We start from the raw sequence: 17572 nt of genomic DNA on the forward strand, positions 1-17572 counted from the left end.
GTTATCACTAAAGAAAATTGCCAACTGTCAATCAAACGTCAGTTGAACTAGTTGGTTAATCAGCCACATAATCGAAATTCACATCATAGGACGAATTTTCTTTTGGGAAAACCCAATTTTAAGTCATATTCATATGTATATAACATTTCCAGTAATCTGTTTAGTCTAACTTGTTTATATGACTCATTAAAACATTGGCAGCTGGCAAAAGCGTAAAAAATAAGTAAATATTTCACGTTGTGTGTCAAGATTGATTTTATTTTATTTTGTTTTAACAGTGGCTTATTGGTAATAATAGCTAATAAATTCACTTTGTGTGTGACGTTGTACAATTTATTCGACAAATTGGACGTACCATAATCTGAAATGTGAAGTAGAGTTATAAGCTTGTTAAGCAATGGATGAGAGTACTAAGAATTCCCCTTGTAAGGTAAAAATTTACCAATGTTTTGCTGTTTAATCCTCTTCTGACTGTAGACAGTTCTAAGCTGACTTTTCTTGTGGTTGATAATTAAGTATTAATTCATTTTGCTTTAATTAGATATGCCATTATATAGTGCATACAGTTGTTTTAGATTGACAATGGCTATATATTTTTGTCTTCCAAAGAGATAATTGTTTTTATTCTGATGTGTGTAAATACTACTGTTTGGAATTCAGATATCAAGGGGACAAACCGTTATCAAACTGTGTCATACTACTTTAGAGCATTTTGCTTGCTGATCTGGTAGTCTGTACCAATTTGGTGTGCAAGATTAATTTAGTTTGATAAAATGGTAAAAAACTTAAATTATCTATTTTTTATAAGTAATATAATTACATAAATCTATAATACTTCAGTAATTAAGATAGAATGCACATTGCTTTTCTTTTCTAATTTGCATTTACCTATTACACTTTATTGGAATTTTTCACTTATAGAATTAGTTTTGGTCTAATTTAGTACAATTTTAAATTGACTGTTACAATCTGTTCAATTAGAGAAACATAAATGTGTTGATAAAATTTCATAGAAAGTGAGTGTTTGATGGATGCTCATAAAACACAGTTTTTACGACATTCTTGTTATTCCTGTGTTATTGTTATTAAGATTGCATTATTTCTTGATATACATATTTAATGTTGTTTACTTTCCATTTGCAACCATACAACTATATGTACAAATCTTCATTGTTGTAATGCTATAGAAATCCACCAGCTGTTCAGAATAATACTGTTTACCGCACATATTGCATAAACATGATTGTATTAGTATTTGCATAGGCAATGATTGTATAAAGTTATGGGTTTTATGTTGATATACCACCTGTCTGCATATAAGTGCATTTTATAAAAAGGTGGCATTCTAAACCTAAAAGAATGATACAAATTGCTTCAGTTCTTTTTTACTGAAACATACAAAAACACACATTTCATTAGTGTAGATAAGAACTTATACACAAACTCCTGTCCTGTCAATAATTCAATAAAAATACAATCAAGGTGCAGTTGTTCCGAGTGGTGCACATACAACATAGCTGACACAATATTTAACAAAAAACAATACACAATTTATGTTTCTCTAAATTAAACAGAGCACAATTCCTTCAACATGTCGACACTCGCTTGTTTGTTTTGATGTTGCACAAATTGCTAGGAGTGTGACGGTGATGCGGACGATCTTCAGCTGCACGCTGAGGTGGAGCACTTGAGGCAGCACCTGGCGGAACGGGACAGCCACATTGTAGCTCTTGAGGGGGAGTTCATCAAGTGTACCACCAGAGCTAACGATTTAGAAGAACAAGTCAGCACTTGGAGGGAGAAGTATGAAAGGTAAGTGGTGGGAAAGCTGATATTAGTCTGAAGAAATTATTATCAAGGGCCCACAAGGATAACACAAACAAAACAACTGTTTACTTTGCAACTTGAAAAGAAAAGTTAGTAGTAAATATTTGTTTTAAGAAAACTGATGTTTATTTTGTTAGTGAACCTGGGCCAAAACCTTGTTTTGATTAATGATAAAAATAGATAAGTTTGTGTTCTGATACTGATTATTCATAATAATACTGATAAATTCCTATTATTGCCAGGTTATATGATTCACATAAGAGGGTACAGAAATTGAATCAAGTGCTGGAAGATAAGCTTCTACAAATGGTTGACAAGATGAAGGGAGAGAAGAGTCAACTTACCAAAGATATTGCCACTTTATCTGTAAGACTTGCCGAGTCTAAGCACAACTACAGTATGTTACAAAAGGAGAATGTATGTATTTTGTTATATGAGCATAAAATAATGTTTTTGGGGTTTTCGGTTATTTTAAATATTACATTTTGGTTTCAGGAGAGATATAAGAATGACATGAATTTAGCAATACAGTTGCTACAATGCAAACCTGATAATTTTGTGTCTCAAAAGTTGGACAATGTAAGCATCCAATTTATAGTTTCTTATAACTATTGGTAGTTAGTTTAAATATATTAAATTGAATGTATTTTTTCACAGCTTCCTGTAGACACGCAGGCGAGAGTGTCTCAGTACGTCATGTCTAAGACATCTTCGAAACCGTCAAGCTCAACTCAATCTAAAAACGGTAACGATATTGATACTTTTGACGCCAGCGAATATGAATTCAATATTTCCGCTTCCCTGATGTCGAAAATACTTGAAGACAGTATTCAAGATACTGTTACTAAACACTGTGATACTTGCACATGCAACAAATCTCAAAACAAACCGTTCTGCTACAATGAAAGCTATTATTCTGTAGCCACGCAAACTATTACGAGTGGAGAAATGAAAAATTCGCTTTGTCTCAATTGCAATGCTGATGTCAAGTCGCTACATTCCAACCTCAGTATTAGAAGTATATCGCCACACCCTGTCAAACTGATTAATGAGAAATCAATGAATAATGTAGTCACTCCTTTGTACATACTACCACAAAACACTGAACCTATCAAAGACATTCCACCACCAGCAGTACCACCAGTTATTGAGAGGCCAAAAAATAATGGTATTGTTATTGATACCATCAAAATCAATGATAAAAGCGTTTTAGAACCCATTGTACAAATGGACGCTAAAGTGGATGCTGTAGCGAAAGTCGACGACTTGAAACAGTATAGGAAGACTAATAGTGTGTCTATGGAACCTGCAGTGCATCATAAATTGTGTGATCGTACGAAAAGTTCAATTTCAAGCAAGAAAAGTAGTATCCATAGTGCAGGGAATGGGAACGAAGAACCGCTCATTCCTAAAGAACTGCCTCATAAGGATGTACTAAACAAAGATATCCTAAATAAGGACATTCTCAACAAAGATTTGATGAATAAAGATATTATTAACAAGGATATACTTAACAAAGACATTCTGAACAAGGATTTACTGAACAATAAGGAAGCTAAATCGATAGCAGATAATATCAGCAAAACAGGTGATAATATCAGCCTCAGAAAAAATTCGCATAGTTCGATGGGAGCAGTCAGTCGGACATCGTCAATTGCCAAATCAACAGTAAGTACACACAAGTCTAATACTCAGGTCGGCCCGGGGCCTAGGTTCTGTCATTTACGTATGCAAGCGGGATCCAAAAATATCCTCCTTGACAATGCCGAACCCGATGTACCTCCTGTACTATACAGGCGGCAAAGTAAATGCAATGAAAACTCCATCTTCAAAGATCTGGCAGATGATGTAGATAACTTTATCGATTTAGAGAAAACCGAAGATGATCTTACAATAAAAGAAGATATAAAAAATGATAACATCGTTGTTGAGAGCACGCTTATCGATGTCCACGTGGACAATAATAACAAAGATACTAACATTGCTGCAAAGAATACCACTATTAACCCCATCTTACTAAACGTTTCTTCTTCTCCACTGCAACCTCTGAAGACGCACACATTTTCTAACAGTTCAGAAAATAACAATAACAAATCGCAAAGCATTGCAAGTCAGCAAAACACAAATGAAATTGATAACCTGCTTAACGATTTCAATATTGACAATAACAATATTCAAAATCATAAAGAGCAAACTAACGACGACACCAAAACTGCTGATGTTTTCACACCCACCGATAATCATGATGTAAAAATATTTAACTTTGATCGCTATGAACAAAACAAATTAACTAATCAATACAATAAACCTTTAAGGAAAATCGACATGTCGCAACTTCACTCCCTTGAAAATACTAAGATTTCTAAGGACCTCCCACCACAAGGTGACCTAGCGATAACAGAGAAAAAACCAGAGGTAGTAAAGCCATCGTTGCCGCCCATTGTAAACGTTTATCCAAACCTTACGCAAACCCATTTGAAAGTAAATGACAACAAAGTTTTTACGAATGAGCAGAGTACCAGTTCTTTGTCTAGTGACGATAGTGCGGCTATATTGCAAAAGCAGCAATTGCTGAGGGTCGCTGAGTGGGTAGAGAAGAACTTGGAGCAACAGAATAATTTTAACGATCCTCTGGAGGAGGATGTTAATTTTACTAATAGAACGCTGAGGCGAGACAGTAAACTGTCGAGGCTTACAGAAACTCTGAACGAGTTGGCGCTGAATATGCCTCACCCTGTCAGCAAGTATTCCAAATCATATGCTCGTGATGGGCATAACTCGTGGGTTCACAATAACGTGACGGCGCAGAGTCAGGAGAAAATGCCAAAGCACCCGATTGGAATCGCGAAACTTGCTGGTCACGTGGTCAAAGAAACAATCTTTCCAGTAGAAAGTGGTGATGCGACCGTGACTGAAATAAGCGACACGACCAAAAATAGAGAAACAGTTGCCGATTTGGTGGCCGAAGGACTTCGAGCTAAAGGCAACAAAGAGATAACACCGGAAGATTTGGCGCGAATGGAATACAACGTGAAGAAGTTTTTGTTGAGCGGACCACATTGGGTGAACCCGGGTTCCGTGGGCAGGAGTCGGCGCACAAGCAGTAAGACTGAGACTGATGTATAATTCCACAGTAGGTAGCCACGGTAGAGATTCAACATGCATTCCATGTTAGGTCGGAAAGCGGTATGGCAGTCTTGCACTAGCGATTTTTAAGCAGCTCTAGTGCTAGCTACTTATTTAAATTGTCAGTTTTATTTGTAAAAATGTTTATCAACTTTTAAGTTGTTCTTGATCGTTCGTGTTTGTTCGTTTTGCAAGATGTTCCTAATTGTAGATATTTGGCATCTAGTTAATCAAACTATCGGAGATTGTTTACCGCTCTTATAAACGGATTTATTCAAACTAGTCTTTCGTACGTGTGTTTATTATTGTGCTTAAGATATTTTTAATATAGGATTTGTATTGTGTATTGTACGCGATTTTAAAGGCATTTATGTTATGAAAGTTAATCAGAAGTAATGTGTGTAAGAATGAAGTTGTAATGGTAACGAGGAGGGCGTAGGTACCTACGGAATGGTAAAAGAAAGGCACAAATCATAAGTTTTGGAAATTTTATAGCTTTTTGATTTGTTTTTATTAGATGGAAGTTCTAAAATTTCAATGTTAGTGTTGAAAGATCGATATTAATTAAAAAAGGCTGTCGTTTGCTAGAATAGCTTAGAATAGGGAAAAGCATCGCCAATATTAAAATAAGACAAGTGAAGAGATCTATTTGTAAACGTCATCACACAGCAAGCGCAGATATCAGAGCCACTTAGTAGTTCACCATAGTTACTATGTCTTAAATAGTGTTTTTTGTTGTATTTTTATCTCAGACTTTTACTCTCACAATATAAGTACGCTTTCGAATAAATGTGATAAATGCAAAGTATATGATAGTGGTTAAATTCGCCTAACGTACAAAATATTCTAGCAATGAATTAACTCAAATTATATCTAAAACAGGCGCAGAAATTATTTTCTTATAAACTGACATTGATGTTACCTTATAATGATGTATTTAGAAATACCTATGTGTTGTGTACTCTGGATCTTTTGTCGATATTGTGTACCCAATGATTCCAGTGTTAGCAGTTGTGTCAAATTTGAGTATTGTGAATCGATTAATTATTATCTATTCGTATTGTCGACTTGCTTGGTTTTTGTGATTGGCTGTCTTTTGTGTTTCGTAAAACCAAAAGTATTACACTTATTTTACTGAAGTGTGTGTTTGTGATAATTGATAATATTTCGTCTTATAGTAGTTTTTTTAATACTGTCTATGTGTGTAGGTATAATTTACGGCTGTTTTCACTTTGTCATTCACCTTCTTATTCATACTTTAATATATCAATAGAATTAATCAAATATAAGAAATTCATGGTATGCATTATTAATATTTAGTTCAAAAATATTCATAATGCAGACCTTAAGAATAATATATTACCCTCATATTCCCTACATACACAATGTATCATGCCTCCGCTTACACGACATGTACAAGTTTTATAATGTAATAAAAAAGTATGTTAATAGATATCAAAATGGGTGTGTTTATGCATATTTTCCTATATCAATGGAATATATTTTTTAAATATTAGTTATGGTGGATCTGTATACAGTAGTTAGGAAAAGAAATGTTAGGATGTAGATCTTACCTGTTGGTATGATGTATATGGATGGTGTTATGCGTATGAGCACAAGTTAGTGTCGTTCGTGTTAGTGATCGTCTACCCGACTAGCCAGCACATTCCCTCGGCACTCCAATGTTTATCATTTGGACTGTAACATTTTGTATTCAGCTAGGTCATGTTTGAAAAAGATCTGTGATTTTTTGCTATGATCAATTGATCAGGGGTCAATCAATCAATCAATTGTTCATCTTCAATGCAATATTATTCTAAGTGAAACAAAATGCAAACGTTTTATGTAGTCTATTAAACAATTGATATTTTTTTGAAAGAATTTTTTTTCAATCGTAAGTAAATCCAAACATAACAGTACAAATGTGTAGATAACCATTATTCTTGCCCAGTTTTTGCATACACGTGACCCCTGATCTGATCGTTATTTATTTTAAGGGTCTTATTACTTGATACACTCCATTGATCACGAAGCTTGTCGCTGACCCTAGTAGTTAAATTAGATGTAGATATGCCACAGTCTAACTTCGTGCAGTAGGTCAACACGAATTATGTTGTGCAATCATATTGAGTTGTAAAAATATGCGGATTGAACTGGTTTATTTTGTAGGTAATCTTAAATCAATTAATAGGTTTTATTTAATCATTGTTGTGTAATAAAATGATCTCGATTATATTAAAAGTCGCGTTGTCCTACTGCATGAAGTATATAGTCAAACTGTGGCTATGCTTTCGAAACAATATTCACACGAGGGCTACGGCTACTCTCACTGACTAGCTTCAGCAGCGTTAATGTAATATGTGTTTATTTATTAAACATTATTGTAAACTATGCGAGTTTTATTAAATAACCATAAAATGCATTTAATTTACCTTTCTGACAAATGTGACGAAGAAAAAAAATCTTCTATGTAGAATTTAGCAGCACAGACTTCGCTAAAAAAAAACATCAGCAGCGTAACTATCAAAACAATTGAATGTAACAAGTCGAACTTATCAACTTTTTTTCTTGCATGATGTAAACATAGGGTTGAGCGTGGGCACAGTAGCGTGAAATAGGTTATCGTTGCTAACAAGGAGGAAGGGCTTATCGTGGATCGCGACACAGCTGACCTTCGCATTTTCAAAATACTTAACGCACCTCTATTGTATACATGACCTTGTAAACCTCAGGCTATTGTTCATACCGTCTTCAATTTTCGCTTTAACATACAATTTCACCTTGGGTGATTAACAGGCGTAATTGTGTATTTTTATCTCGGGATGTTTGTTTATGTAAGCGACCCAGATGACTTGGCTATCAATTTAATGCTCCACTGTTTTTGTTGCCACTGGATTGAAAATAGTTGTATGACGGGACATATAAAAATCTACACTTTATAGACGCTGTCGTCTGCTTTTATGTTGGTAGGTGCGAATGAGTGTGCAGTGGCAAGTAAGCAATAGGTACAATTAAGAGTAGATTGACTCACTTCCTAACAATTCAGATTATCATTGAGCTATAGGAAAGTACGCACATTATCAAAAGTCTTTAGCACAAAAAGCTTTGCTATTCGAACAAGGAACAACAGACAGACGTAATGGTAGCGATCATAACACTGGCAGGTGAGAGAGTGAACGACCGTGCGATTCGCCACCCACCGGGCGGTAAGCCCTTGCCGAGACGGACATTACAACCTCACAAAGGCTCGCCATTCTATGGAGTCTCTTCCTGAAACGTCCTTTTGATTTATTGATTTGTGTACACGGATATAAGGAACTAAGCGTATGTGGTATGCTCTGACAATGTAAAAGAAACTAAGCTATTGATCCCTCCTTTTATTCTGTTAAGTATAAAGTGCCAAGTGTACCCCGCGGCTTCACTTAAATGAAAGTTATTTCATTGCACCATTACACCCTCTGAAACTATGTACCTCTTCTATTCCGAAAGGTCATTAATCTTTACAACCAGACCGTGACTACGGTTTAGGTTTACGATCGATCTAAATGGAATCCGAATTTTCATCGAAAGCAATTTATTTAAACCAAAAGCTTCACGAACAACCTAGCATAAGGCAGATAATATTTTATTGTGTTGGAAACTTTTGTACCGTCTGCGAGGTGAACTTTAAATTTTATTCGCATTCGCTATCCACGTGAAGAGTAACTGTAGCAAGATATAGTTCCTCGTAGCTACTGATGTAGGAAATTATGTAGGTAGGTACTTTTCGAATTTTCCGATATAACATCCATGCCTTCGTGGGGGAGTCTCAAAAGGTTGTGCTACCAGGTTTTTATTTTTACTTATCATCAAAATATTACCCATGTGCAGCGTGAGGGACATGTCAGACTCATACCGACCATGTTCCCTCTGGAGCTTTTTTCCACGGTCGTGGTACTTTTTACAACAATCCCGTAGTCCGACAGGACCGCAACCCCGGCAGGCCGCAGCCTTTGGTACTTAGTATTTTTATATTTCAGCGAAAATAAATGGTCGAGTGGCGATTCAACTAACATCTCAACATAGGTATGCATCTGTCATGGCTACGTGCTAGCTACGTGTTACACATAGTTACACGAATTTCGCACAGCTATCAATTCGTGTGCTGACGTTATTACAACAGTTATGTCAGAAATGCTCATAAAATCCGGTAACTTGACATGAGCTATCGCAAATGTCGTCACTATAACCGTCTTTTCAGCCTTCTCACGGTCGCGTAATGTGTTTTGCAGTGACAATGAGGGAAATGTATAGAATTATTATTAATGTATTGATACACCGTTATGCCACATATAACTGTCTACGGAAATATGAATTAGTTGGGTTCACAGTGTCGAAAACACGCACGCGGGTAAACGCTTTAATTTGGTTGTGAGTGTGCATGTCCATTGACGAGAAATATCGAAGACGAGATGGCCACCATGGTTTGGGATGCAGCTGTATTTAGTTGAAATGGAGTGATTGCCCATCTGATTTCTGAAAAGTTAGGTAGGTACTGTATTTCCTGATTGCCACAGTGAAAGCTCAAGCTGAATATTATCTACAAAATTCCTAATTATCCACGAGCTCCTCAAGATAGATCTACCTAGTTAAAATTTAAGCTCCAACGTTTATTTTACTTTAATTAGAATTGATGCGTTCTCTTAACGTTGTACCTACGACTACATGGAGATTTAGAGTTAACGGTAAACTACGGCAATCCCTAACTTAAGCCTAATTATTCGGGCTGGACATAGCAGGTGCCTTTACGAGTGGCATCAATTTATTAACGTAAGTATCTACTTAGGTGTGTAAAAGAACCGGCGAGGCGGTTTAAAGTGCCCTATAGGTAGAAGGAAAACAATTTATAATTTGATTTAATGAGGTATTTTTAATCAAGTATGTGATATTATTAATTAAGTATGTAATCGATAAGGCAGGCTAGCCTTGGGCAAATGTTTATTGAAAGATAACGTCTTACAATGAAAACGCACAAATTACAAAGGCGCACATAGCTTGAATATCCATAAGAGCGCTAACAATAGCAGAACGGTTTAGCCACAGGTATGGAGGTATGGCACCGCAGTAAATTAGGGCCATTTGACATCGGCTATTATCTCCGATATTCAATTAGTCTGCAATTAGGATGCATTAGCAAGTCTGTGGTTGTGGGCTTGTACGCTAATTAATAGATGGAATAGGATTATTGCAATAATTAGCCGGTAAGAGTATTCCTGTTCTTTTAAGTTTTTCATTACATAGGCCAAAAAATTATATGTGTAGATTTAGCAAGTCAATAGCCGTAGACGTAGCACCTGACATTTGACGAACACCGAGGTGTCTGACATAACATTCTAACAACTATGACCCAAGACTTAAAATGGTGAGAACTTCGTAAACTGCAGTCGCGTTTGTGCTTATACCAGTAGGCCACGTTGGCATAATATGCATGTTGGTGTTGCCCCAGAGTATGGCATGGTACTGGGGCAGGTAAAAATCTGGTAGGACTAACTACAGTTACAATTTTCTTCTCGTAGAATCTATGTACACTATGTATATCTAAGTATACAACATTGGCAAGATTTTATTGAAGACTGAAGCATCACAAGCATCTCCAGTTTTTCACTACCTAAGGTAAGTAAGGTACCTAATCCAATTTAGGTAGATTATAATATGGTTTATTACTTACTGGGTTGAGGAGGTCAGATAGGCAGTCGCTTCTTGTAAAGTACTGGTACTCAGCTGAATCCGGTTAGACTGGAAGCCGACCCCAACATGATTGGGAAAAGGCTCGGAGGATGATATATGGTTTATCCACATCCAATGAATATTCTCTCCATCGACTAGGTTGATAAGAGAACTATGTTTGACATTCACTTCCTCCATCAAACCACCTTACCCTTATCTTCTCACCTTTTACTAACGTCTTGTTTACAAATAAAGGTAGGTATGTACCTACAGTAAACAACGATAATTGGGTCAAAATTGGGTGTGAAATAATGTCTGTGTTGTTTCGCACGGCGGCTGCTACGTGCTCTGTCAACGTCGGTTAGTCGGCCAGGCGCAAGCAAACGCTATTCCGCGAAATGCATTTTTAGATCACAACGTTAATAGACTGTAAATTGAATTTCGCAGTTGTAAAATTGGTTTTTCACGTAATGTAAAGAAAACTGTGTATAGAGGTATTTCAAGTTGCTTTAATTCTGAAACTTCTGTTGACAAAGCAAGCGTAGAAATCGACTTCCCCTTTCTTTATTTGCATCTGTCAGAGATGTCTTTAAACATAATTATGTATGTATGTTCTTCCTATGTGTTCCTAGTCCCTGTTTGTTCCTAGCAAAAGCTTGCTTGGCAGATCTATTAATCGTGCTGTGAAAATAGCAGGTAAAGCAAAATCCTTTACATATAGCTACAATTTTCAGTGAAAATACAATTATATACAGGAGTATGAATCAACGAAGGTAGAATATTATCTGAAATGAGAACTTAATGCGTATACTTCGTACCATAAAATTTATGATTAAAAAAATAAGTCATTTTGTAAAATTGCTCGGTACCCGTCAGATTGTATTTATGTCATATTTGTTGTTATATGTTGGTTTTATTTGTGTTACATTCAAAATCTCCAGTGCTATGTGAACTAATTGGTATATTCAATATTATATCATCAATTTTATATAAGAGAAGGTACGCATAATGATTTGTACCTATCCTATACTTTGAATTTTTCAGCTTTACCAGAATTGATTGATAAGAATTCAAGTTGACTTGCCAAGTCGTAGACTATTTTCAGTGTTCTGAAGAACTAAGTTATAAGTACTTGCATATTTGATACATATGTAATTCTGCAGTATATTATTAGCCATATAAGTATAACGATTTTTAGGCCTTCATTGCAGAAGTACATTTTCTTTTCCTCAATATTAGTATAATTTCTCTCTCATTTGACATGTAATTAACGTTCCATTACAGGCTTAATGTGTTCCACATGTTTGTCCGGACACGCAGCCGCAATGGCTGACAAAACTTGCGACCATGCGCGTATTCTCGTGCAAGACCCTAATACCCACGTTTGGAAGGGCCCTATACCACCTGGATCCGGGATAGAAGAACTCAAGGATATTACCACTTGGCGAAGGAAATGTGGATGTATTCGCACCAGTGAGAAGCTTAAGAACATCTTATCTTCATTCCCTAATGCACCACCACCCACGCCCTCACCTTTGTTTGTGGTAAGAAGATATTGCCTTTATAAACTTGCTTTTTACTACCTATTTGATAAACTAAACTTGTGTTGTGATTTTTAGGCGAACTGTTACAGCGGCCGTGTCGACAAATCATATATGCAGTCGATAGAAAACTGTTGTACCTGGGGTGACAAACGGGTGAGTATTTAGTTTTTCAAAATACTTAGAATATATCAATTGTCTTAAAAACTTTAACAAGAAAAAACATAGTTTGTAAATCAAGCATATTAAAACGAGTTGGTATAAAAAATTAACAATTGCTAAATGACTGTTTAGTATAAAAAATACATAGGTAAGTAACTTCTGTTCTAAGAGACCACTCCAGATTTCCATGCAGCAATATATCTCGCTATAGTGACGCGATGCCTAATTAGTTGTCCGATATAATCGTCATAAGTAGTTTGGCGTTGGCGTCGGTTGGCGTCGTGAGCTCTGGTTGCTTCGTGCGCCCTCTATCGGCCATCGCTCTTGCTCGATGCATCGCCTGTCGTTATTCAGGAATGTCTTGCTCTTGTCTTGTAACAACGCGGACACGCTGCGACCTGCCCTTTGACTAGCCGCGAGGAACCAGGAAACTGTGTAAATTGGATCTTGGTGTTCGTCCTTTTTGTGTATTTAGTTGTTTGAGGGATCCTGTTGGGGGTATTGTGTTTGCTGGTTCAAATGGCCTTGCATTTTTAATTTTCTTTCAATGATGAAAAATATTCCTCTTCGGGAATTTACCAATGATTTCCTTATTACGCTTCAACGTAATAGGATGCCCAAAATGCTCTCACCAAGATTTCCACAGTAACTTGCAAACACAAGTAGCTTTTACATCGAGCAACCTTAAGTAGGCAAGGATTTCTCCTGTAGTATCAAGTACGATCAGTGTAGTGATAACAATATACATAAACGTAGCGATTCGGTCAGCTTGGGCGTAGGAGTGTTGGTACGCGGTAATGGGTGCTCGTGCGCATAGATAGCATCGAGACTAGGATCGTGACGCGGCGCGCCATGCGACACAGCCGCTTCCCACTACAAGGTGAAATGTTTTAAATCTTAGTTTTTAATGCTAACGTAATAAAGGAGTTTTTGGAATTTTAATTTTTATGTCTTTAGAAGTGACGTCACATGTCACGGCGATAACAACGGCAGTTTTAGACTGCAAACGTCATTTTGTCTTTTCAGTTCTCAGCAAGGGTGTTGTTGCTCGTTAGCATAGCACGGTTCAATTGGAATTGAAACTGAAACTTCTCATTAACTTGATTGTTGATAGTTGATTTTATACCATTAGAAGTGTATATAATTTATTGCTGATCAGTGAATCCTAATTATGCTGAATTTCTCTTCTGAAAAGTCTAAAATATGCAAAGACTTGAAACAACGTAATAACACAAGGAAGGAATTCAAAATATTATGATTAACATAAGAAACAAGTTAATTAGTATAAAACAATATATTGATAGACATTTACCGGATGGTGAAGCGGATGGGCCGAAGGTTTCCGACGTTTATATTACGTACCTACTATTAAATCTTATCTTTTCCACCAAAGTTTGTTTGTATTCGGGGACAGTACATTATATTGCACATTGTTTGGAAATAACATGTACTTCTGCTGTATTTTTTTTGGGTTGTTGTTGGTCTTATTATATTCAAGGCTATCCTTTGGAGGCTTTTCCTTTTTGGGGAAGTGCCAAATCAAAAATCTCTTCTATTGAAGAGATTCTTTTTGAAGGTTGTGATTCTTAAGATTCAGCTATATCGTTCTTTAAATGAGAAAAAGACTGAGTGAAGATAGGAGTTTCAGAAGTAATAATTTTATCATCACTTTCTATTTAGGCAAAAAATAATTTAACTTTCGACTTCAATATTTGCGGCACACACGCGACTATAGTTCGGCCATTCAGAGAATGCGTTCCTGACACGTCGCGATTGAACTGACGACGTAACTACATTCATTGATTATTGATATAATAATGTTGTTTTAATGCTCCTCAATTGTTAAAACGGTAAACAACCAGCAAAAATATTTTTATCGTAACTGCAACGCCATTGCAAAGTTACGTCGTCAGTTCAATCGCGACGTGTCAGGAACGCATTCTCTGAATGGCCGAACTATAATAAATCTACATTCACAAGAGGAAAAGGAAGCATGTAGTTAAGTTTTATTTACTTTACGTACTAAATGAAACCTTGTTTGATGAACCCAAATGAGGTTGCAGGCGCGTAATGTTTGTTTTAGTATAATTAAAGCGCCTGATAGTAATCTCTCTAGGTTAAGACCAAGTACAGTAAAGTGCTCGTCTGTCGACCGCTAAATTGGGCTGGTCCGGCCATTCATTCACCCGATACGTTAGTGTAGCTACAACATCTTTACACGAACTTCATGTCTCTTAATGCAAATCGGAGCTACAGCTAATCGTTTGATCTGCTAACTGTAATGCCTAACAAAGTCAGGCCAAAGAAAAGAATTTAAGTGGTTATGCTATAGAGAATCATTTACATTTTAGATAAACTTTGAAAATCAGGTTTAAGGAAAATTCTAAGCTAACTAGATGTTTTCGTAATTTTTTTGTTCGCGGTGTTTATCACAATGACCACGATTACAGTGGTAGTTTTTTTTCATTATTGTAACTGAACACAAAATGCTGTAAATATTTAAAATGCTGAACTGACTCATGTGTTGGATTGTGCCATTTTTTCGGTTATTCTTTATTGGTATTGGTTTTAAATTAGGATGTTCTAGAGCACGCTATTTAGGAGATAAACTCCAAACTTTCTTTTAGAATACTTAAAATACATTAGAATTGAGGCTTGTCGATACTCAATGCGTTGAAATCCATGAAATTGAGTTTCCTTTCTTAATGTTAATTGCAGTGATCAGAAAGTTCGTAGTAGCCTAAAAACAATTTAAACTAATTCAAATATTGAGTTTGAACCAATTGATGTTTCTTAAATGTGTTTTGATAAAGATTAGAATAGAGTGCGAGGAGAGCGAGCGCGCATGCACCTTTATAAATCATCAACGTAGAGGTAGTTCTTAAATCCAACTGTTTCGGATAAAAACTGATGAAGTAACTTTTCGTTTGTAGGTAGTATTATTAACATCTACTACATATTAGCCTCCAACATCAGTGTTATCATTGAGGTTGCAATAACACTGACGTATACTGAATTTGCGTATATAGATGACAAACTTATTTCTATATCGATTCAATTTATTTCGTTACTCGGATCGGACGGCTGATTGAGGCAAGCCCCATTATTTTACTATTCTTCCTTTCTAATGATATATCGTATGTTACAGTTGGAATGGGTACCAAATCCCATACAACTTGCTCATTGTCCTTTATCTATACTAGTATTATAAAGAGGAAGCTTTGTTTTTTGTTTGGTTGTAATGGATAAACTCAAAAAGTACTGGACCGATTTTAAATATTCTTTCACCATTAGAAAGCTATATTATCTGCGAGTAACATAGGCTATGTTTTATCCCGGTGCGGGCAGTAGCTCCCACGGGACGCGGGTGAAACCGCGGGAAAACGGCTAGTAGGTACATGTATAAATTACTAGCCAAACAACAAAGTTTTTCTCTTTATAATATTAGTATAGATAATGTGACTATATTAAATATGGTTGTCACTTGTCAGGTGAGCCGGTCGTGGCAGGTGATCGGCGAGCTGGTACAACTGGTGCAGCTATCGGTAACAGCGACGGCACTGGCTCTCTACTACCTCATCTACTGCTACATGCAGCTCGTGTACTACACGCTAAGGAGCGCCCTCTACTTCCACAACGCTGATGGGTATACCTTGAGGTTCCTTTTTCTCAGCTACCATAATTGCAGGACCTTACAGCAAAGGGAGGCAGATCCTTTTTACCCTTTCCTACAGTTCCTATGTTGCGCCGACCCCAAATGACTTGGGAATAGGTCACGAAGTAGAAGATAACATTCTTCATAACAGTTGTGTAATATGGTTTTTAAGATAGTTCTAAATAACTTCATGCGACACGTTGCAAAATTGGCAGCTAAAGAGAAACACATCTTGTATGACGTTACCAACAGTTCTTACACCAAGAATTGAAAAGATCTCTACAAATTGTTTATCTACTTGGTGGTTACTTAAATATAGGGTGAGGAACGTCCAATAAAATATATTCCATTTTATAAGTACGAGTTGGTCATGACCAACATGTTGTAGTTACAGTTAAATAAAACAGGATCGATTCTTCTGGAACCCGGTTTAAAATTAGCTTCAACCCTGGAAAATGCCCGTTAAGTTACGTGTGTTGTTCGAAACGAATTACGTTTCATTTGTAATAGATCAAATATGCTAATGATCGAATTATTAACTGCTCCCGTCATACACAGTGTGTAAAATTTCCTTTAGTAATTAATTAGATAATACAAGAAAACACAACACCGTCGTTGTTTTTGACTGAACTGCTTGCCAAATAATGTTGGATGTTTGCCACAATGGTTCGCCTATGAATGATGTTTCCGTACTCATCGCAGCTGACAGATTGGTTTGTAGCCTTACGCGTCTAATTTCAAGACGTATAATAACACTTGACCAAGATTCGCCAGACATAGCTTCGGGGTTCTATGCATACCTATTTAGCGTTCCCTTCCAGATATGCTTATGTTCTATGCCATGTGTGTTTTTTTCGGTCCAGCTACATTCTGTTCTTAATGACCCCAGGCAAATTAAATAATAATAGATTTTGTCACAGATTTTACAGGAATAATGTTTAATTTTCCGTTGCAGGGCTATGAAAATTACGATTGGAGTGGTAACAGTGACGTCATTGATAGTCGGGTTCAACTTGATGTTACGGATGGAGAGAATACTCGGAATAATATACTAAACTACTATTGTATATAGCAATTAATTCATCACAAATGTTAACTAAATATTGACTTAATACATAAAAGTAACGAAACAGAGTAAAGACAGTTGGTGATAAAAAAAGAAGTGAATATTTATTGAAACCGACGTTTAAAGTTAAAAAGTTTTGTACTAAACTATTAAGTCAAAACTGCTATTTTTTAAATCCATTGTGTTGTAAATTAAATATGTCACAAAAATAAACCTAATGTATTAAACCGAGCTTTGAGTGGCTTCATTAGTAGAGAGTAATTGCCTTTGAACTTAGTCATTAGTCGGGTCGGATTGAGCGTGACTGAGTTTGCACCTGGACGTTATTCTTCAAATGGTTTTGGAAGTGATTAAGGCCCCCCTCGCGCTTTTGTGCGGACTCACCGCAGCGGGAAGCATTATTCGGATGAGGAGGCACGCTGGAGGCTGAGCGACGACCAACACTTGATGGTCAGACGCCGCGAGAGGCAGCCGCGCAACACCTCCACT

The 17572-nt window shown here is 36.5% G+C and overlaps 2 protein-coding genes across 4 annotated transcripts; both read left to right on the forward strand.

Annotated features, from left to right (window-relative positions):
* Positions 1-35: 35 nt before the first annotated feature.
* LOC124636610 (MATH and LRR domain-containing protein PFE0570w) lies at positions 36-7342 on the forward strand. Of its 3 annotated transcripts, XM_047172775.1 has the most exons (6): positions 36-430; positions 661-776; positions 1637-1812; positions 2070-2244; positions 2323-2406; positions 2485-7342. In XM_047172775.1, exons 2-6 carry the CDS (start codon positions 774-776, stop codon positions 4951-4953), a joined length of 2907 nt encoding a protein of 968 aa, XP_047028731.1. In that variant the 5' UTR covers positions 36-430; positions 661-773; the 3' UTR covers positions 4954-7342. The 3 variants fall into 3 exon arrangements, with proteins under 3 accessions (XP_047028731.1, XP_047028730.1, XP_047028732.1); XM_047172774.1 differs by lacking the exon at positions 661-776 and having other exon boundaries at positions 37-430; XM_047172776.1 differs by lacking the exon at positions 661-776 and having other exon boundaries at positions 37-223.
* Positions 7343-11984: 4642 nt separating this feature from the next.
* LOC124636642 lies at positions 11985-17231 on the forward strand. Its single transcript, XM_047172805.1, has 4 exons — positions 11985-12203; positions 12279-12356; positions 15854-16008; positions 16973-17231. Exons 1-4 carry the CDS (start codon positions 11985-11987, stop codon positions 17070-17072), a joined length of 552 nt encoding a protein of 183 aa, XP_047028761.1. The 3' UTR covers positions 17073-17231.
* Positions 17232-17572: the final 341 nt, after the last annotated feature.

The sequence above is a fragment of the Helicoverpa zea genome, chromosome 14, assembly GCF_022581195.2.
Source record: "Helicoverpa zea isolate HzStark_Cry1AcR chromosome 14, ilHelZeax1.1, whole genome shotgun sequence".
NCBI classification, from domain to species: Eukaryota; Metazoa; Arthropoda; class Insecta; order Lepidoptera; family Noctuidae; genus Helicoverpa; species Helicoverpa zea.